The following is a 21,651-nucleotide window of genomic DNA, read 5'->3' on the forward strand; positions in this document are numbered from 1 at the left end:
GGCCTATTTTATCAAAAGAAATGTACCACCTCTATCCGCGTTCCCCAAGGCACCCTCTCTTTCAAGAGAATTCATGGCATGTCAAGCCCTAGTAACCATATAAACTTTTTTTATATGACGAGCCGAGCGGGAACGAAATTTAACGAGTGGAGCCTTTGAGTAGCTCAAGCAGCTGTGTTTATTTACACTTTACACCACTGGGCACGGGGTTGGGGAAAAAAAAAAGTGACTGAGAAATGAATCAGCACTTCATTTATTAATTTATGTTTTCTGAACCTTTCGTTTTTCTTTACGTCTTATAGAGACAAGTGCTTTGACGTATCATCAACCACGACAAATAATAATTACTGAATCCATAAAATAACCATTTTCACATCTGGTAAAACAGAAAACAAAAAGGTACGATGTTCATTTTCCTTGGCACTTTCTTACTATTTTGTATCAATGAGAGATCTCAAACATAGAAGTTTCATATCAACTCTATACTAAATAGAAGAAGAAAACAATAAACTCCAAGTATATTGCAACTTAAACATGTCATTTTCGAACAAATATTGACAACTTGTGAGAACAGACTGTAACCCTCTAATATGTTGTTACCTAATATTCTGCAAAATAGAATGGCGACGATGACAGCGCTTATGGAAAAAATGACAGCGTTGCTAGATGATTACATGCAACGAATTCCACTGCGATTATGTGCTTCTTTCTAACACCGATTACTTGAACTATCTGTAAAGAAAAAGAATGATACAATACAATACATGTTCTACTTTGGCCGCGGTTTAGAAGACAAGTGGGTAAATCAATGGTTCAATTTTAGCTTGGTTCTCCACAATTCTCCGATGACTTTCTTCGGCGTTGGATCGTCCAGTCCCCTGTCTCGTTGCCCAGATGTAAAATATAACCATCCTTCCCAATAGCTAACTAGCGTTGTTTTCACCCGGAACGGTAATTTTCCAATCACAGACCACTCCTGCAAAAAATAATAATAATGATTAATAAAACGAATCGCTACAACAAAAATGAATGAGGAGAAACAAATAATCAAATTCCGTAAATAAGTAAACTCGATATCACTTTCTTATAAATGGCAAAATAATTTGATCGTAGGCTTTTCAAACGCCGTCATTAACTACATCACATTAGATTTTAACGAGCTGTAGAGGCTATATGGATGAAATGAGCATGTACAGAAATGGATTTCGAACTTGAATTCAAGAGTCTCATGTGTACCACTTTTTAAATTAAATTAAATTAAATAGATTACGATAAACCTCTGGGATGAAACTTTTGGATGACAATAATAGGGAGAGTTGGAACTAACCATTTTATTCAAGTTGAACTGGAATATTTCTCGGTTCAAAATCATTCTTTTGGTATTGGGGTGCTTGTCGGTTGTGCCTCCGATGATGAGAAAAGAATTGTTAACGATGACCCAAGCAAACTCAATATGGGAATCTGGTTTCGGCATTGGAGGTAGAACTTTCCACTTCATCTCATCATCCAGCATGTACACGTCGCCATATACAACCTGAAACACCCAAAAACGTCAAAAACACTAACAATATTGACGCATAAAATTCATAGCTGCATTACCTCATTCCTCCGTGAACATTTGAAGATGGGCGAGCCGGGTTTTGCCATAAAGTCACCTTCCTGACCACCAATTACATAGAGTCGGTCCTCGAACACAATACAAGCCCTATTAAGAAATCAATAAAAAAAGGAAAAAAGTAAAAAAGTAAAAGAGTGAGATTTACTTGACAAATCTACTTTCGAAGGCTTTAACTGAATTACCAACTCAAGATAAAGTGTATTATAAAGAAATAGAACTCAATACACATAAATACGACAACAAAATCTCTTGATTTAAGTACTAAGTAGGAGCATAGCTTGTGTTTCAACATGGAGCGCAAACCTACCTATGAGGTCCTCCACGGGGGATCGGGATTTCCGTACGCCATTCGGTTTCCAAGGCTTTACCGTCCTTGACAGAAAGACTCCAATGATCTAATGCGGGAGTGTGTCGGTTCTCCTTGCTACCTCCCATCACATGGAGTCTACCCCTCCATAGCTGTGTTGCAGGTGCGTACCTGAAAACCGTAGACCATTTACGTTAATTTTAAAATAAAAATAAAAACCAGAAATGTGTTATGCGTTCTCGTGACGAGAACCGAATGATTATAAGATATGTATGTAAATACCATTGCTAAATCCTTCTTTGAAACTCAAATAACGAACCATTAAAGATATACTAATCTCTTAACAAAATGCATCCATTATTCTGACAGGGGCAAGGAATTCAAGAAGTCCGACTGATTTACTTATTCAGTCTCACTCAGAGTGCTGACTAATACACACATTCTATTGTGCATTCCAAAGTAAAAAAAAAATAGCATGTCTAATTCACATAGTAGTCTCCATTCTGACAAAAAAGAAAAAAAAAAAAAAAAAAAAAAATAGAAGGAATACTCATGAGGACACTTACCAAGCAATTGAAAAAATAGATTTCTAATTTGGGTTTATTTCCGTTCAATCCCAAACTTCGCAAATAAAATAATAAACAAAACTGATACTATTGAAACAAATCTCTACCGTTCTACTAACTCTAACGAGCAGCCCTAATGACATTTATACTACAACAGCATTAAATAAATAAATACAAAAGTAATTGAATGAATAAAACACTAGTTTACACATCCGGGTCTAACAGAAACACGGATCGTAAGTTTCAAATTACTGCCCATCATCCTTCCCAATCAAAACTGGATGGAGCTAAGAATAATCATCAGGGTATGGTTCTATTAAGATAAATAAAACACTTCATAATTTAGTACGTAATTTTAGCAATACAATAGTTTATCATAGAACATACTGAATGTTGAATTTCTAGAATTGAACGACATAAAGAACAATATATAGAATTTGTGGCGCTATCTTCGCAGAAATCAAATTTGTGAATGCTAGGAAAAAAAGAAAACAGATACCTTGGAACAGGTAAGGGAGGCATGTCCTGCCACGTCCTAGTCTTGGTGTCGAGCACAAACGTATGGACAGTGGGCCCTCTGCACTGAGGCCCATATTGTCCAGTCACAACGTAAATATATCTTGCTCCGTCTGTGACCATCCCCAGATGTGAATGTGCCATTTCTTTAGGCATATCAAATCTTCCTCCCCATGTCTTGTCGCTAAAATTGTAGACGTCCACGTGAGAATGAACCTATTCATTACGAACCAAAAGAAAATGGAGAAGAGTAGTTTACAAATTTCACACACCAAATAATAATAACATATATTATGGAAAACATGCTTGCCCTAGTTAATAGTAGGGGGATTTAACCCAAAATCAATTGTTTTGTCACTTAAACCACCATAGTTTCAATTGCTTTGTGCGGATATTAATATCAAATAATTAGCAAACTAGCCATATTTACACTTTTAAATTGCTATTTAGCCAACCTCTGGTAAATAGTCAACATTTATTGCAGTTACCACTAGTTAAAACTATTTACACTATACTTACAACTGTTACTTACAACTATTTACAAATGATTACACAAAGGTTGACTATTTACCAAATAATTACTAAAAGTTGGTTAAATAGCAAACCATACAGGTAAATATGGCTATATATCTACTGGACCCATATAATATTCTCATGGATCTAAATAGCCACATGTAATATTCTGGAAGTGGGGAAACATTCAATGTACCGAATTGCAGCCTCATTTACTTCAGTTGCATTTCCATAAAGTACGCATATATTATCTCCCCATTTAGTATTTCCTGAACTCTTTCTTCTATATCGAAGATCGTAAAAAAAAATGCAGGTTTTACGCATTATTAAGACTCTGGATCCAATTCAATATGACCATTTAGGTCTACGTTGATGTTCTAGCTAGAAGTCGTATAATTTTAAAAACATTTCTCAACTAAAAAAAAAACATTTATCGGTACTAAAATAGAAATGCTAAAACTAGGCAGTCGTTCTTTTTCTCGTTCTTGAATCCATTGGAATCGAATGACGATGTACTTCGCCTTTTTGCAATCATGATTTTGTGGAGAATAAAAGCAAATCAACGATTACAATGACCCTTGAATCACTTTGTGAATATTTTTTTTTAGACAATCATGCGTATGCTTGGATTGCATATCATAGACACCTGATGATAAAAGTACGGGAGCAAGGTTCTTACAAGGTCGATGGTGCCGTATCCAGCGAACACAAAGAGAAGATCTTTTATTTGAATGGCAGCCCCGTCGAGACGAGGAACTGGAGCAGAAGCCATCTGCTCCCATTCCAACTCATGTGCTGGAAGATCGGCAAATGTTGCCGACAGAATTCTCCCAGAAACACTCCCGTTCTTCACGCTCGGAGGTCTCTCCTATTGCCAACATCAATTGGGCATTAGTCGCCGTTTAAGTATCATAGGGATGAAATAAGAGCTCAACAATCGATTTTCCACTCCAAAAGATCCTAGCAACACAGCTACATTAAGCATAAGGATGGTCTATTGGTTTCTGAAAATTAATTCAATCATCTAAGTAGGTGGAATCTTAATTCCTATACTTTTCTTGAACCAAAACTATGTGAGCTACATTCTAATGAGTAAAAACCGTCACAATAGCCAGACGAAACCTGGACTCAAAACCAGTAGATCCCAATCAATTCATGATTTGCTATTCTAAATAAAATAGAAAAAAAAAATATGGAAATGGTGCATAGATACTCTTGGGAAATCAAATGAAAAAATTGCCCAAATAAACTCAAGATCCGGAAAAAATAAAAAATAAAAAAAAATAAAAAAAATAAAAAAAAAATCCCTAATCGTTTTCAGCTATAACAAAATCCCCAAGCCATGTCCCACCAATGTCCTACCAAATTCAGAAATTGAAACGAATCAAAGCACTTCCATAGCAAGCAAAGAAACCTCAGTTAAGAATCCACATCAAACAACCGAAATCGATCCAAATAAAAAAATTTCTCACATATGTGGGCAAAACCAAGGTGGTGTGGGGTGTATCCTCTGGTTGATCCCACGTGGAAAGGTACGGAGACACGAAGTTCGGGGACGAAGCCCAGAAGAAATCGGCGACGATGGCGATACCCAGGAGGCTAAAGCACAGAGTCGCCAAGAGACTCGCTACTCTGTGCCTTACTGAGACCGCCCTGACCATCTCTCATCTATTTGTTTGTTTTTCAAGAGCTATTTATTCCCTGTGTGTATATATATGCAAACGCACGAGAGTAAATATTGTTTTGACGTTCACACGATCGCACTGTGTTCTTCTTCTTCTTCTTTTTTTTTTTTTTTTTTTTTTTTTTTTTTTTATGGAATAGGAGTGTGGAGATGAAATGATTAGAGATGTGAAATTGTGGAGGACAAGGCTGTCACCGACTTTCCTTTTTAGACTGTCGCGCGAAATGAGTTGGAAAATTTAGGAGGATTCTAAGAAACCATTGAAATAGTCAATTCAAACGGTAACTTTTGCAAAATAGTCATAGTTTCATTAGTTATAGCAAAATAGTCAATTAAAAATACTACAACTTTTAATCTTACATCGATTAATTTTAATTCAGCCTTCATAAAACTTATATTCTGTCTTTATAGTTCGTTGGGATTAAATTTAATACAGCTTAGATTAATCTTACTTTAGCTAGTTTGCATATAGTTGACAAACTATGGCTATTTTGCAAAAACTTAAGTTCTATTTGGCAATGAAAAATGGTATGAAATAGCCAATTCAAATTATGACTTTTGCAAAATAGCCATAGTTTCATTAGGTATAGCAAAATAGCCAATTGAAAGTACTACGACTTTAAATCCTGCCTTGATTAATTATAATCCAGCCTTCATAAAACTTATATTCTGTCTTTATAGTTCATTGGGATTAAATTTAATCCAGCATAGATTAATCTTACTTTGGCTAGTTTGCATATAGTTGACAAACTATGGCTATTTTGCAAAAGCTTAAGTTCTATTTGGCTATATAGCCGCTTGACCCTTTATTTATTAGTTTACGTGAACGCTTAAAAAAGATAACCAAAATAACGATTTTAAATAATTTTGGCTAATTTTCTTACATTTAAGTTTATGGATTTTGGCAATAATAATACAATTTATTTGACAATTACTAAAAAAAAACCAAAATTTAAAATTTTGACAAATCTATTACTAAATTACTTGTGGAAAGACTATAATACCCTTAATGAACTTTGTTGTTAATTGTTTTGTTGGCTTATTTTTTACCGAAAGTTAGTTTGGTAAGATGTCGGATAACATTCTCCAGGATATATTGAGATATCTTGATCATTGTGTACAAATCTGTATTTTCGGTAAGTTTCTTGTATTGCCAGAATGATTCGCGGAAGACTTCCTACATTGGTTCTCTTCGCATGTATGGATACGAAAATCTTGTATCGATTTTTATAGGTGTTGACTACTAAAATACTTTTAGGGTTCTTAGACGTGCACAATCGGCGGATTGAAAAACTAATTGTTTGATGTGTGTGGTGTAATTCTTTAAGCACTTTTCCAGACATCTTAGTGTTAGAGAGTTATTGGATTTTGTGATTTTGTGATTGAAGGTTTCACGAGCGTTGACATCGAAAAATATCAAACATTAGAGAGTGTTTGCGAGTGAAATTGAGGGGATCTTAGATTCAAGGGATCCTGAATTAGAATTCATGAGTAGTAATAGAAAAATGACATTGAGACATGGTTTGTTCATATAAGTCCATTGTTGTGCTATTAACTACTTATTGGTATAGTGAATTTCTGTAATATCTCGAATTTTTAAGTCAAATGTTGTAAAAGAAGTTTCTCAAAGGGATGAAAATAAACCGATAATGGAATTTAAGGACATTTAAGGTCGATCCGGTTTTGGACTATTTTCGAGAATTTGCGAAGGACGGCGAATGTGAAAATATATTCCAACGAACTTAAATAAATTATACATAAAATAAATATTAAGGGAAAATTATTTAATCAATTTTTTGGTCATGTTTTCCATATCTTGGGAAAGGAATAAAATAAGCACTCATTTGAAAAAGTTTGAGAAAATAAAAGTTGTTTGTGGAGGAAATCTGTAGAGATAGAAACAAGGAAGGATTAATTTGCAAATTAAGAAGGATTAAATTACAAATTTTGAAACATGTATTCACCCTTATCCTTTGGAGAACAAAGTCTTTCTTCTCCTTATCACTTAGCCGCGTGAAACAACGAACCAAGCATGAGAAGAAAAAAAACGCACAGAGAAAGAAAAGGAAAATCGCATGAAGCGATCATGAAAGGAATTCGCGGGGGGAGAGAGAGAGAGAGAGGAATGCCGAAGCAAGTATTAGTAGCATAGCAAAAATGCGTTCCTCATCATTACTATGTTTGCTCGCGGTAATTGTGTTCTCTCGGACGAAACGACAACTGCATCTTTGATGCACTTGCTAGTATATGTGAGGAACAAAGGATTATCCCGGACCTACGTCGAGGTATTGACGGTGATTCTCAAAGAGAGAGAGAGAGATAGAGAGAGAGAGAGAGAGAGAGAGAGAGAGAGAGAGAGAGAAGATAAGAGCAAGGATTTAAATGCCGTTTTCGTTGCCTTTTCGAGCATTCTAATTTACGGAAAACCGACATGCCGACGGAAAATCGAATGGAAAAAATGTGAAAAAGGGCAAATGAAATGCCGTTTTTTAAGGAAAACCGAACAGAAATAATGTTGCAAAATAAACGAATACATATAAATTTGTAAATATAGTCTAAATTTAAAACACTTGAAATCAAACATATCTAGCATAAATGTTCCATACTAAATGACATACCACCAAATCGTTCATGAAACAAATAGGCTCTACAAACATATAGTTACAATATAAAATGAAATATATCAATAAAATCTAGACGGACGTCCGGTTGGATGAAACTCGGTTGATTTTCTTGAAAGTCGTAATATTAGCACCACATTAAATGCCCCCCTGTACGATTGTTGGAAGTTTTGAACATGCATGTCGTAGTCGGCTTGATCTTACCCCACGACATCACTTATTAGTGCACATCGTGGTACACATGCTATAATGCGCTCGACACCGAACCGATCTACGCGTACACTGAAGGTTGTTGTCAATGGTGCCCACAAGAAGAGTAGTAGTGTCTATTTATGTACATTTGATGTCATATAGTCTTACAAAGACTCTTGCTTGTAATTGCTTATTCATTAATATAAAGTTGAAACGTTCAATCATTCTTTCTTTGTTTGAAGCTTTATGATAAAACCTTAGTCTTTTAGTCCATAAACAAACTTAACAACTTATGAAGAGACAAATGTAGATTTGCATGAACAAACTCTTCGTAGTTTGCTTAAAACGATATATTCGCAATCTTAGGGTCAAAGGACTATTGACCTCAGTACGATTGTTAGAAGAATCTATGATGTCTGGTTATGAGGCATTGAGAGTTGGAGACTCTATAGTTCTTCTAGGTATCTTCCGAAGGTACTGAATTGACCAGTGCACTTCTAGAGACAAGATAAGAACAAACCATTTAACCTCTTATGTCTCGAAGTCACTATGTATGAATTGCATCATGCTTACCTTAATCCTGAAATGAGACATGCCATTTCACACCTTAGTATTCTCATTTGAGAAAGTCAAAGTTCGGACTCACTATGTGATTCCGAACAGGGCCTATTGGTGAAGTACTAAGTTGTGAGAATGTCATGAGTAACTTTGTGAAGTTCTCATAGATATGGAATTCATGTACAAGATTGCTGAAATGCAATGTATGTCACCTCATGCTTTGTTCCTTAGAGTGTGAATAAATGAACTGGCCAGTGTCCAAATTGAGTCCTGACTCTTTTGGATGAAACAATGTGACTTGTTAGCTCCTCGTCATATACATTGTTTCTAACTTATTCACAAGCGACAAAGGAGTTGAGGAAATAACAGCTAGAAGGGTAAAATGGTAATTTAGTAAATCCCGACTATCTGATGACATTCATGAAGGGTAGCATAGATAATATTCAGTGGATCCGCTCATCATAATTTGGTCGAATTCTTGAGTAGAAAATAAATTCATTTGAACCGAGAGATTTTCAGTGTCAACTCTTTAGTGGAGTCAGTTGGCATTAAGCTAAACTTGGAAAAGGTTTGTGAACTTTTGAGTCCAAGTGTTTAGCTCAACCTTTGTTCATTTGGGTCCATGAGGTCACTGTCACGAATCACATCGAGTAGGAATAGTTAAACTAGAAGCTAAGCCAAAACAAAAACGAGACGAGTTTTTTCGAAAATTGTCAAAAGGGTATTTTTGTCCTTTTGGACATAGGACGAAATGAATGTCAATAAATTTTTTTTTGACAAAGTCATTTGATGACAAATGAAACTTAAAACACTCAGCCATTAATAGTTTATTGGGCCTTGAGGATTAATTTCATTTCATAGAATTTTACTTGAAAATTCTTAATGGGCTTTTCTTATGTTGTCATGAACAAATGAAGAAACATCTAGAAGCTCCTTCTAGAAGCTCAAATTTCGTCCAACCCAAGGAAAATAAGGCTGAATTTCGTTCATGCCATAGTGGGAAAGAGAGTTTATTTTGTGCATTGATGTATGAAGATACTTGCCAAAAGAAAAAGAGGAAACAGATTTCCTTAAGAAGGAAAGTGCATTTTCGGCCAACTAAGAGGAAATCAAATGAGGAAACAAATCCTAAGCCTTCATGAGGCATGTTGGACGTGCAAGGCAATAGGAAAAGAGGAAACTACCTTTTGAAGGTAATCCTCCTCCTATAAATAGGAGCCTCATTCCTCGCATTTCATTCATCCCAACTTTAAGAGATTGATAGACTCTCTCTCTAGAACTTGGCCGAAATCCTCTCTCTCTCTCTCTCTAGTTATTTTTGCTTTTGTTTTGGCACCTAGGTACTCATTTGACCTAGTGGTTTTAGCTCTTCGACTTTGAGACTTGTTCTCGAGTCGTCGTGTTTAAAAGTGCCCACTCACTAATTCCTTTTCTCTCGAGTGATTTAGTGATAGAAACTTTCGTGGTTGCTCGAGGTGCCGAGGAAAGAAAGAGGGACGTGCTGCGAGGGGAGACGAGCGTTGCAACTTTCTAAGAGCTTCTCAAAGATCAAGCTTCAAGAAAGGTTAGTAAGCTTCTTAGCTCATAATAGTTTTTTAATTACATGTACTTGCACTTGTCTAGGTTAGTAAAAACCGTTTTTACTTGTAAAAGAAAATTTTTTAAAATTCCGCCGCTTCCCGAAGCGTTAATTATTTTCTTAAACCCTATATTGATTCCAACAAATGGTATCAGAGCTATGGTCAAAGATTAGCAAGTACATGTATTTAAAATTATGAGCTTGAAAATCGTTTTCGAAAGTTTACTAATTTTATGACAAGTTAGAATTGTAATCTTAGATTTTTTTTAAATTTAATGCTCTTGTCTTTAAATTAAAAAGCATGTTGATTTTCTATGAGTTTGGGATGTTTTTAAAACACATTAGAATCAGTTCTAAAAGTTTTTAATTTTTTATATTGAAAAACGTGTTTTAAAGGTTTGAGAAATTTCGAGTAAAATTTTGTGACTAGTTATATTGTCTTGCTAGTTTCTTATTTTTACTTGAATCATTTTATGCATGTTGTTATTTCTTTTATTCTATGTTATTACCCTGCTAATAAAACACAAATAAAAGCTTTAAACAACATCTTAAAACGTTCCGTTACACTTGATTCTTTTTCGCACCTAAAAAGGACCAAGCTTTAATTTATTTCTTTTTCTTCGAGCTGGATTAAACCCGCATTAAAAGTGGCATAACTCTCTGCTCAGAAATCTAAATTTAATTATTCTTGACTCAAATTAAAGCTCTGCATGTCCTCTGTCCAATGCCACCGGTTTCGGCTCAAAAGGACATCGGAGCCGCCAGATATGGCGATTTTACTCCGAGGTGCGCGGCTGTCTGAAACTCCAGTTTTTTTAGAAATCCGGATTTTCAAACCCCACTACCATGAGTTATAGAACTCTAATGAGAAAATTTTCTTGAGCAAAAATGTTTTTCATATGATTATAAACATGATGTGTAAGATTAAAATGTTTTTGATTTTTGAAAGTTTAATTGAAATTGAATTTTTACAAAACTAGTTTGAATTTTGAAAAACCGTTTTCACTTTCAAACTTGAAAATATTTTGTCATCCAAATCAAATAAATTTTCAAAATGTTTTCAAAACTATATCTATATCACATATGTTCAAAATCTATATGCTCTTGAAAATTTGAGTGGGAGGTCTCCTTGTAGACAAGCCGAAAAATAAAAAGATGTGTAATCTCAAACTTTCAAGTGTTCGAGTGAGTTGAAGTTCACACTTCCCTCATGCACTTTCCCGAAATAGAAAATAGGAAAAGATCAAGTATGTACGTTGTGCCTTTATGCACTAATACTACTCTGAACATGTCGATCTAGGATTCTCTTCTAGTTGTCCGCTCTGTCGCTCTCTAACTAGGAAATCTGTTTCCGAACTTATAAGAGTCGATGAACCAACTCCAAAAACTAAGTGGGAGGGTTATATTCGTTGTTTGTAACCCACGATCCCCAACACTAATGAAAAGTGCAAGTGTCGCCGGACTAAGAGTCACCCTCGTGGCCCTCTCTTAAATGAGAGTACTCAAGGGCGCTTTGCTCTGATCATTGCTCAATGAGCTACGTCCGAGAGTGAGACGATGATGGCAAGGCCTCCCCTCGGTGGATTGTTTTTCAAAGTCGATCTCTTGGACTAAGTGGTTGGTTACACACTTAGACTCAACCCCTAGTAATCCTCCCTCGAGGCCCTGCGAAAGGATGTGAGTGATCAAACCAGTTTACAAGGTGGCTAGTCAATGTTGATGTATTGACATCTTGGCTAAGCATTAATGATGTGTCATTTACTTATAAATGGAGATTTTTTGCGGCCTTCCCTCGAAGGAGTAAATTATCGTTTGGTTTATAACACCTTTGGATTTTATAAAGTCTTAAACAAACTTAAATCCTAAACCAAAGACTAATCATAAACTTGTTTCAACTTTTATAGGCAATATGTCTCTCAACCATCTCTCAATCTTTCTTTCCTCGAACAAACTCGAAAACGAAAACTACATAGACTCGAAACGTAACCTCGACATAATACCTACCGTTAACAAGCACAAATGGGTACTCACCACCCCGTGTCCTCCTCTGACGAATGATGATTCAACTCAAGAGGACAATGACGCCTTAGCGGCCTGGCTTCGATCCGATGAGATTGTGAGGTGCTATATCTTGGCATCTATGAACAATATGCTGAAAGAGCAACATCGTGACATCGAGACTGCCGCCGAAATGCTCTACAATCTCCTTGAGATGATTGAGAGGGCAAGGGCGTCAAGCAAGGCAAAAAAAGCAGTCCGACAATTTATGAACTGTCGCATGAAGGCTAGGACTCCTGTTGGAGACTTTATGATATTGATCATTAGTCATCTGAGTAAAATGGAAATCCTAGGATCTGAGATTGATGGGAAGAATGTCATAGATGTGATCTTAGAAACTCTCCCCGCATCTCTTGATACCTTCAAGATAAACTACTCCATTAACAAGCTAGAGTACACTGTTACCAAGCTTATGGAGGAACTTCACACTGCTGTAGGTTTCACTAAGAGAAAGAGGAATCAAGGAGAGGCACATGCTACTGAGCAAAAAGCCTCCGCCTCTGGAACTGTGAAGAGACCTTACAAGGCCGATAAAAAGAACTGTCCTGCCAATCTCAAAGCAAAGGAACATAGTATTGTACTAGTTACCGAAGCATGCTTAGTAGCTGATAATGTATCAACGTGGATTCTTGACTCCGCTGCTACTAACCATATTTGTTGTTCCTTGAATGGTTTCAAGAAAACCAAAAGCTTAGAGGAAGGCGAGTTCTGTTTCAAATGGGGTGATGGGAGCCTGGTGTCTGCAAAGGCTGTGGGATCCGTGACGATGTCTTTTGAAGACCGCACTTTAAACTTGAATAATGTTTATTTTGTTCCTACCTTTGGGAAGAACTTAATATCCGTTGCTCGTCTTCTTGAGCAAGATTATTGTTTAAAGTTCATTAAGAATGGAATTCGTATTTCGTTTCCTGATAATTCTTTTGTCACTGATGCATGTATGAAGAATGCTCTTTTCTACATCTATCCCACTCAACCTTCCCTTTTAGACACCGAAATAGATAATGATCTAATTAGGGAGCCAAAGAGGATCAAACTTTCTGAATCCTCCGATCTAACAAAATCAACATACCTATGGCACTTAAGACTTGGTCATATCAGTCTAGATAGGATTAAGAGACTTGTGAGGGACGGTCCACTCCAAGACTCTGCAATAGGTTCACTACCTACTTGTGAATCCTGCATAGAAGGAAAAATGACTAAGCGACCTTTCTCCGATAAGGGTCGAAGAGCCACTGAGTTGCTGGAACTAATACATTCTGATGTATGTGGTCCGCTCAGCCAACAGGCACGTGGAGGATACGAATACTTCGTTACCTTCACCGATGATTACTCGCGATATGGGTTTGTCTATTTGCTTAAACACAAATCCGAGACCTTAAACGTATTTAAGGTCTTTAGGGCTTTAGTGGAAAAGCAAACTGGCAAAGTGATCAAAACCCTTCGATCCGATCGAGGTGGTGAGTATATGTCTGGAGAGTTCGATGACTTTCTTAAAGAAGAAGGTATCGCTTCTCAGCTTACCGCACCTGGCACACCTCAAAAAAACGGAGTGTCAGAGAGAAGGAACCGAGCTCTAATGGAGATGGTTAGATCAATGATGAGTTACTCATCACTCCCTCCTTCCTTTTGGGGATATGCCCTCAAAACAGCCGCTTACATTCTGAACCAAGTTCCGTCTAAAACGGTTCCTGGTACTCCTTATGAACGATGGACTGGCCGTGAAGTGAATGTTGGCCGCATCCGAATTTGGGGTTGCCCTGCACACGTGCTGAAGCAAAAGACTAGCAAGTTGGCTAGTAGGTCAGAATTGTGCCTGTTTGTAGGATATCCGAAGGAAACCAAAGGTTTTACTTTCTATAGTCCCGAGGACGATAAGACTTTCGTTAGCACGAATGCTCGTTTCCTCGAGGAGGACTTTATGAAAGATGCAAAATCTAGAAGCAAAATTGTGCTTGAAGAAAAGTTGGGTGAGGAAGCTTCTACCTCATCTGTAAGAACTGTTCTTACCCCAACTGAAACACAACCTAACTCATCAGAATCTCGTCAAGTAGTACTTAGACGTAGTGGGAGGGCTACTCAAAAGCCTGACAGGTACATGTCTTATGGAGACTCTCTTGTAGCCGTCTCCGACATTGATGACCCTGTTTCCTATAGCCAAGCGATGGCTTGTTCTGAATCAAACCTTTGGCTTGACGCCATGAAAGTTGAAATGCACTCGATGTATGTCAACAAAGTCTGGAAACTTGTAGACCTTCCTGAAGGGATTAAACTCGTAGGGTGTAAGTGGATATACAAGAAGAAAAGGGGTCCTGATGGGAACGTCGAGACGTTCAAAGCACGACTTGTGGCGAAGGGTTATACCCAACAAGAAGGGATTGACTATGAAGAAACCTTCTCACCAGTCTCGATGCTTAAATCCATCCGCATACTCCTATCCATAGCTGCAGTTCTCGACTATGAGATCTGGCAAATGGATGTCAAGACAGCCTTTCTGAATGGCAATCTTGACGAGCGCATTTACATGGCTCAACCAGACGGTTTCGTGGATAAAGGTCAAGAGACCAAGGTTTGTGAGTTGCTTAAATCCATTTATGGACTAAAGCAAGCATCTAGGTCATGGAATATTAGATTCGATAAAACTGTAAAGAGCTTCGGCTTTGAACAGTCAATAGATGAGCCTTGTGTTTACAAGTTAATACACGAAGGCAAAGTTGTGTTTCTAGTACTATATGTCGATGATATACTACTCATTGGTAATGACGTGGGTAAGTTATCTGAGGTTAAGGTCTGGCTGGCAAAGCAATTCGATATGAAGGATCTAGGAAAAGCCGAATACATTCTGGGAATCCAAATCTTTCGAGATAGGAAAAACCGGACCTTGTCGCTCTCTCAAGCATCTTATATTGATAAGGTGATGGATCGCTTCTCGATGCAAGACTGCAAGAGGGGTCAAACATCCTTTAGGCATGGAGTTTCACTCTCTAAGGACCAGACTCCCAAGACTGCACAAGAGATTGAAGACATGAGGAAGATTCCTTACGCCTCTGCCGTAGGAAGCCTCATGTATGCTATGCTTTGCACTAGACCTGATATATGTTTCGCCGTTGGCGTAGTTAGCCGTTTCCAATCCAACCCTGGACCCGAGCACTGGATTGCTGTTAAGCATGTTCTTAAGTATCTTTGAAGAACTAGGAACTTGATGCTTACATACTCAGGTACTGACCTGACTATGACGGGATATACCGACTCCGATTTTCAAGCGGATAAGGATTCCAGGAAATCCACTTCGGGATCTGTGTTCATCCTTAATGGTGGAGCTGTTGTGTGGAGAAGTATTAAGCAATCTTGCATTGCTGACTCCACAATGGAAGCAGAATATGTGGCTGCTTGTGAAGCATCCAAAGAGGCTGTATGGCTTAGAAAGTTCCTTAAGTATTTGTAAGTTGTTCCAAACGTCGACGAGCCCATGACCCTTTATTGTGATAATAATGGGGCTGTCGCTAACTCAAAGGAACCTAGAAGCCATAAGCGCTCTAAGCATATTGAGAGGAAATACCATTTGATTCGAGAGATCGTGCAGCGCGGAGACGTGGAAGTGAAGAAGATCTCAACGGTGGACAACCTCGCAGATCCATTCACCAAGGCCCTAGCGAACAAGGTCTTCGACCAACATCGTGAGGGATTAGGCATGAAGGACTACTCACATCTTCTTTGAGTCAAGTGGGAGTTTGTTGTCAATGGTGCCCACAAGAAGAGTAGTAGTGTCTATTTATGTACATTTGATGTCATATAGTCTTACGAAGACTCTTGCTTGTAATTGCTTATTCATTAATATAAAGTTGAAACGTTCAATCATTCTTTCTTTGTTTGAAGCTTTATGATAAAACCTTAGTCTTTTAGTCCATAAACAAACTTAACAACTTATGAAGAGACAAATGTAGATTTGCATGAACAAACTCTTCGTAGTTTGCTTAAAACGATATATTCGCAATCTTAGGGTCAAAGGACTATTGACCTCAGTACGATTGTTAGAAGAATCTATGATGTCTGGTTATGAGGCATTGAGAGTTGGAGACTCTATAGTTCTTCTAGGTATCTTCCGAAGGTACTGAATTGACCAGTGCACTTCTAGAGACAAGATAAGAACAAACCATTTAACCTCTTATGTCTCGAAGTCACTATGTATGAATTGCATCATGCTTACCTTAATCCTGAAATGAGACATGCCATTTCACACCTTAGTATTCTCATTTGAGAAAGTCAAAGTTCGGACTCACTATGTGATTCCGAACAGGGCCTATTGGTGAAGTACTAAGTTGTGAGAATGTCATGAGTAACTTTGTGAAGTTCTCATAGATATGGAATTCATGTACAAGATTGCTGAAATGCAATGTATGTCACCTCATGCTTTGTTCCTTGGAGTGTGAATAAATGAACTGGCCAGTGTCCAAATTGAGTCCTGACTCTTTTGGATGAAACAATGTGACTTGTTAGCTCCTCGTCATATACATTGTTTCTAACTTATTCACAAGCGACAAAGGAGTTGAGGAAATAACAGCTAGAAGGGTAAAATGGTAATTTAGTAAATCCCGACTAGCTGATGACATTCATGAAGGGTAGCATAGATAATATTCAGTGGATCCGCTCATCATAATTTGGTCGAATTCTTGAGTAGAAAATAAATTCATTTGAACCGAGAGATTTTCAGTGTCAACTCTTTAGTGGAGTCAGTTGGCATTAAACTAAACTTGGAAAAGGTTTGTGAACTTTTGAGTCCAAGTGTTTAGCTCAAGCTTTGTTCATTTGGGTCCATGTGGTCACTGTCACGAATCACATCGAGTAGGAATAGTTAAACTAGAAGCTAAGCAAAAAAAAAAACGAGACGAGTTTTTTTCGAAAATTGTCAAAAGGGTATTTTTGTCCTTTTGGACATAGGACGAAATGAATGTCAATAAATTTTTTTTTGACAAGGTCATTTGATGACAAATGAAACTTAAAACACTCAGCCATTAATAGTTTATTGGGCCTTGAGGATTAATTTCATTTCTTAGAATTTTACTTGAAAATTCTTAATGGGCTTTTCTTATGTTGTCATGAACAAATGAAGAAACATCTAGAAGCTCCTTCTAGAAGCTCAAATTTCGTCCAACCCAAGGAAAATAAGGTTGAATTTCGTTCATGCCATAGTGGGAAAGAGAGTTTATTTTGTGCATTGATGTATGAAGATACTTGCCAAAAGAAAAAGAGGAAACAGATTTCCTTAAGAAGGAAAGTGCATTTTCGGCCAACTAAGAGGAAATCAAATGAGGAAACAAATCCTAAGCCTTCATGAGGCATGTTGGACGTGCAAGGCAATAGGAAAAGAGGAAACTACCTTTTGAAGGTAATCCTCCTCCTATAAATAGGAGCCTCATTCCTCGCATTTCATTCATCCCAGGTTTAAGAGATTGATAGACTCTCTCTCTAGAACTTGGCCGAAATCCTCTCTCTCTCTCTCTCTAGTTATTTTTGCTTTTGTTTTGGCACCTAGGTCCTCATTTGACCTAGTGGTTTTAGCTCTTCGACTTTGAGACTTGTTCTCGAGTCGTCGTGTTTAAAAGTGCCCACTCACTAATTCCTTTTCTCTCGAGTGATTTAGTGATAGAAACTTTCGTGGTTGCTCGAGGTGCCGAGGAAAGAAAGAGGGACGTGCTGCGAGGGGAGACGAGCGTTGCAACTTTCTAAGAGCTTCTCAAAGATCAAGCTTCAAGAAAGGTTAGTTAGCTTCTTAGCTCATAATAGTTTTTTAATTACATGTACTTGCACTTGTCTAGGTTAGTAAAAACCGATTTTACTTGTAAAAGAAAATTTTTTAAAATTCCGCCGCTTCCCGAAGCGTTAATTATTTTCTTAAACCCTAGATCGATTCCAACAAAGGTATGACACCCACTTCCTTGCGGCTTAAGTTGTGGTTGTGGTACTCCTATTGGATTAGGGTAACGGTAAGAAAGACAACTATATGAACCGTCACTCTGGATGTCTGACGTAGTGAATGACGTAGTGTCGAACTGAGACATCAAGTGATCAAAATCGTAGTCACTACCAGAGGACATGTACGTTCGATATCTTTGCTGAAAGTCACCGCCGTAATCACTACCAGAAAACATGTAGTGCGTTAGCGCTCTCTGTGTTCCACTGCCGTAAAACGATCCGATCTCAAAGTCAAAGTAGTCTCCCAATCTATGAAACACATAATATAAAACTTTCCATATTAAGCATACGTACATTGTTTGAGAACTCCGAAATAATTAAATTTGAATACACTAACCTATCATATCTTTGACATCGTGCCCTGTGATCTGAATCTTGTGTAGCTTGATAACCTTGCTCCATACTCCACGGATCGTAAGATTGACCTCCACCACTACCACCACCAACATCTTGACTAGCAGGATACCTGCCAAAGTCACCATCACCTCCATCATCGTCAATTAGGACCACTCCATCGTCTGATGATCCATGCAAAGTCTGACTAATGTCTTCACTCAATATAGTGTCCACATCAATACCTTCCTTCCGAGCCTGTGAGGCGACGCGTGGGTCAGGGTTTTGGTCTTGATCGTCGAGGTGAACTTGTCGGATCCATAGAAGGAGTTCATCATCGTCCACGTTGTCGCCCATTACCTCCATTGATCTTTGGATCATATCCAAAGGATTTTTCTTGTAGGGACGTCGCTTTCGTTGTCTTGTAGTTGCAGCTTCATGTTGTAGCTACAAAAAAGCAAGTTCCTCCAATCTCTTGTGCGTCGGTCGGTTTTGTTGTTTAGTGTGGACAAGTGCGAACATGCTCCAATTTCTCTCGCACGCTGATAAGGATGCGGTTTGAAACAAGATTCTCATTGCCAACTTTCTCAAAGTGGGGGTTTTGATTCCGAAGGTAGCCCACCATTCTCTTACAAAAATGATCGAACTCTGTAAATATTAAGTTATGAAATATTACTACTTTGATTCAAATATGTAGTTGTTATTGAAAGCCATCTTTGTTCTTTCTGCTACTGCGGTTTTGCTGTCGAACACGCCTTTCGCATTACGGAATGCCAGAAGTTCGTTTCCAGTGATGTCGCATTCATCATTCGGAAACAAAATCTCAAACACTTATGTAACCCCCGTAAGATGCTCGGGTTGTATGACGATCTCTGAATTATATTGAAACTTTGGATTTATGTAGTAAGCTACAAGTAAAACAATCAAAGACACCGATTAGAAATTAGACGTTCGCAACGAATAAGTGAAATGACTTTTACTGCATGGTGTAACGGATGGGAAAGTTGTCTCGTCCATCCCTTAACCGCAATATTCACCACCCACTGCTTGTTCGGAATGCTTACCAACTTCTTTTTCATCAACTCGAAGACATGATAAAGCAAGCCCATAGTCGAAAGTACATCTGTATCAACGAGACGTAAAGCTGAGTACATAGGCTCAAACACTTTAGATTCCACAAATTGCCAAGCTGCATTTTGACGAAAGGAAGATCGGTCCCACCAATCCAAAGTGAACATCTTCTTCAACCCAGATCGATTGCTTTGCAGACTTGTTAAGGGTAAGTAGTTTGTGGCGAATCTTGTTAGACATGGACATATTAGCTCCCCTTGACCCTTTTCTCTCATCTTCGAGAGGACTATCCCGAGGTCGTAGATGAATTTTGCCACTTCTCCATGATTCTTAACAACTTCGGCGACAGTTGCTCGTTTACCTACATCCTCGAGCATCGAGTCAATACAATGCGCATGGCACGAAGTCCAATAAAGATGGCAGTGCCTAGTGAGTCTCAGTCCATCTTTCTTGTAAGTCGGACCATTATCTGTGACAATTTGAACAACATTATGTTCTCCGACTTCTTTAACCACCGCAGACAGAATCTTATAAATGTACTATAATTCTTTATCTCGTCTGACGCATCAATCGACTTCAAAAACACACTCTTACTAGCCAAATACACCATAACATTTATGATGCTTAAACACGTTGGTCCCATCCAACCGTCCGATATTATGGTGCATCCATATTGCTTCCATGTTTCCCTTTGCTGGTCGATGTACGTCTTCATAGACGCGACCTCGTCTTTCAAGTACGTATTATAATTATGTACGGTGTCGAAAGCGAGATACCTAGACGTGTAAAGTTTGAAAACACAAGTATAGTTTGATACTCCAATACTTCTCAAATCCAATAGCCACTTCAAATTCAAAAGGCTTATCAACAACCACGACTTCATTTATTATGTGTCGGAAGTGAGGCGACTTCACTTTGTTTGCTGAAATATTTTCATGAATGTGTTGGAATAGATCTAGGATTAAGAAAAGTTTAAAGCATTTTCAAACGGCGTAATTTAAAAATTTCTTTAAACAAGTAAAACGATTTTTTACAAACCTAGACAAAGAGAAGGCACATGTTATTTTAAAGTAAAACTATTGTAGAGCAATTACTCGTTTACTAACCTTTACGTACCTAGATCGTTGAGAAGCTTGTGGAGGTTGAATCACTCGTCTTCCCACATAGCTCGCCTTTCTTCATTCTTCGGGAATTCGAGTAACCACGAAAGTTTCTATCACATGAATAACTCGAGAGAAGAAGGATTTAGTGTGTGGGCACTTTTAAACACGACGACTCAAGAACAAGTCTTAGATTCGAAGAGCTAAAACAAAACGCTAGGTCAAATGTGGACCTAGGGGCCAAAACAAAAACGAAAAAGGAATTCTAGTGAGAGAGAGGGGGCGGCCACAAGGAAGAGAGAGAGGCTCTCAATATCAAACTTGTGTGTTGTGAGTTATGAATGAGGTGGGGTATTTATAGGAGGAGGATTACCTTCAAAAGGTAGTTTCCTCTTTTCTATAGAATATTACATATTCATGAGCAGATATTTTCTTCCCCTTGCCTTATGTCACACATCCAAGATGGCTTCTAGAAGCCCTTGGATTTGTTTCCTCATTTGTTTGCTCCTTAGTTGGCCGCCCACTCGCTTTCCATGTAGAGGAAATTTGTTTCCTCTTTTTCTTTTGGCAAGTATACACCAATGCACAAAATAAACTCTCTTCCCTTGCTTAGATTCGATGGTTTTGGACTTCTAGAAGGACCTTCTAGATGTTTCTTCATTTGTTCATGACAACATAAGAAAAGCCCATTAAGAATTTTCAAGTAAAATTCCACGAAATGAAATTCAATCCTCAAGGCTCAATATTCTCAACATGGCCGTGTGACATTTTTTATTTGTCATCATATGACAATGTCAAAAAACTTATTTATTGACATTCATACCATCCTATGTCCAAAAGGACAAAAATACCCTTTCGACAATTTTCGTAAAACTTGTCTAGTTCTTGTTTTGACTTATCTTCTTGTTTAACTAATCCTACTTGAAATGACTTGTGACAGTGACCTCATGGATCCAAATGAAAAT

At 37.8% G+C, this 21,651-nt stretch overlaps 2 protein-coding genes across 2 annotated transcripts; both read right to left on the bottom strand.

The window, feature by feature from the left end:
* Positions 1–499: 499 nt before the first annotated feature.
* Positions 500–5,401, bottom strand: LOC149402384 (kelch repeat-containing protein At3g27220-like). The gene is made up of 7 exons (XM_089609575.1): positions 4,993–5,401; positions 4,200–4,388; positions 2,991–3,223; positions 1,926–2,096; positions 1,600–1,705; positions 1,328–1,534; positions 500–976 (listed from the first exon to the last, which is right to left on the bottom strand). Exons 1-7 carry the CDS (start codon positions 5,179–5,181, stop codon positions 806–808), a joined length of 1,266 nt encoding a protein of 421 aa, XP_089465701.1. The 5' UTR covers positions 5,182–5,401; the 3' UTR covers positions 500–805.
* Positions 5,402–18,962: 13,561 nt separating this feature from the next.
* Positions 18,963–20,469, bottom strand: LOC149402385 (uncharacterized). The gene is made up of 3 exons (XM_089608350.1): positions 20,175–20,469; positions 19,580–20,055; positions 18,963–19,163 (listed from the first exon to the last, which is right to left on the bottom strand). Exons 1-3 carry the CDS (start codon positions 20,467–20,469, stop codon positions 18,963–18,965), a joined length of 972 nt encoding a protein of 323 aa, XP_089464476.1.
* Positions 20,470–21,651: the final 1,182 nt, after the last annotated feature.

Source organism: Urtica dioica, chromosome 3 (assembly GCF_054948205.1).
Source record: "Urtica dioica subsp. dioica isolate 48M chromosome 3, U.dioica_male_clone48M_v1_H2, whole genome shotgun sequence".
NCBI classification, from domain to species: domain Eukaryota; kingdom Viridiplantae; phylum Streptophyta; class Magnoliopsida; order Rosales; family Urticaceae; genus Urtica; species Urtica dioica.

Bases quoted from the DNA above. Each gene is read 5' to 3' on its own strand.
- LOC149402385 (XM_089608350.1), bottom strand. From the start codon at position 20,469: ATGAAGTCGTGGTTGTTGATAAGCCTTTTGAATTTGAAGTGGCTATTG. The intron at 20,056-20,174 runs GTGTGTTTTTGA...AAATTGTCACAG, and splicing joins GGTGTATTTGGCTAGTAAGA to ATAATGGTCCGACTTACAAG. The intron at 19,164-19,579 runs GTAAGCATTCCG...TAATATTTACAG, and splicing joins AGTTGATGAAAAAGAAGTTG to AGTTCGATCATTTTTGTAAG.
- LOC149402384 (XM_089609575.1), bottom strand. From the start codon at position 5,181: ATGGTCAGGGCGGTCTCAGTAAGGCACAGAGTAGCGAGTCTCTTGGCG. The intron at 2,097-2,990 runs GTATCTGTTTTC...TACGGTTTTCAG, and splicing joins CCTCCCTTACCTGTTCCAAG to GTACGCACCTGCAACACAGC. The intron at 1,706-1,925 runs GTAGGTTTGCGC...ATTTCTTAATAG, and splicing joins CCCCGTGGAGGACCTCATAG to GGCTTGTATTGTGTTCGAGG.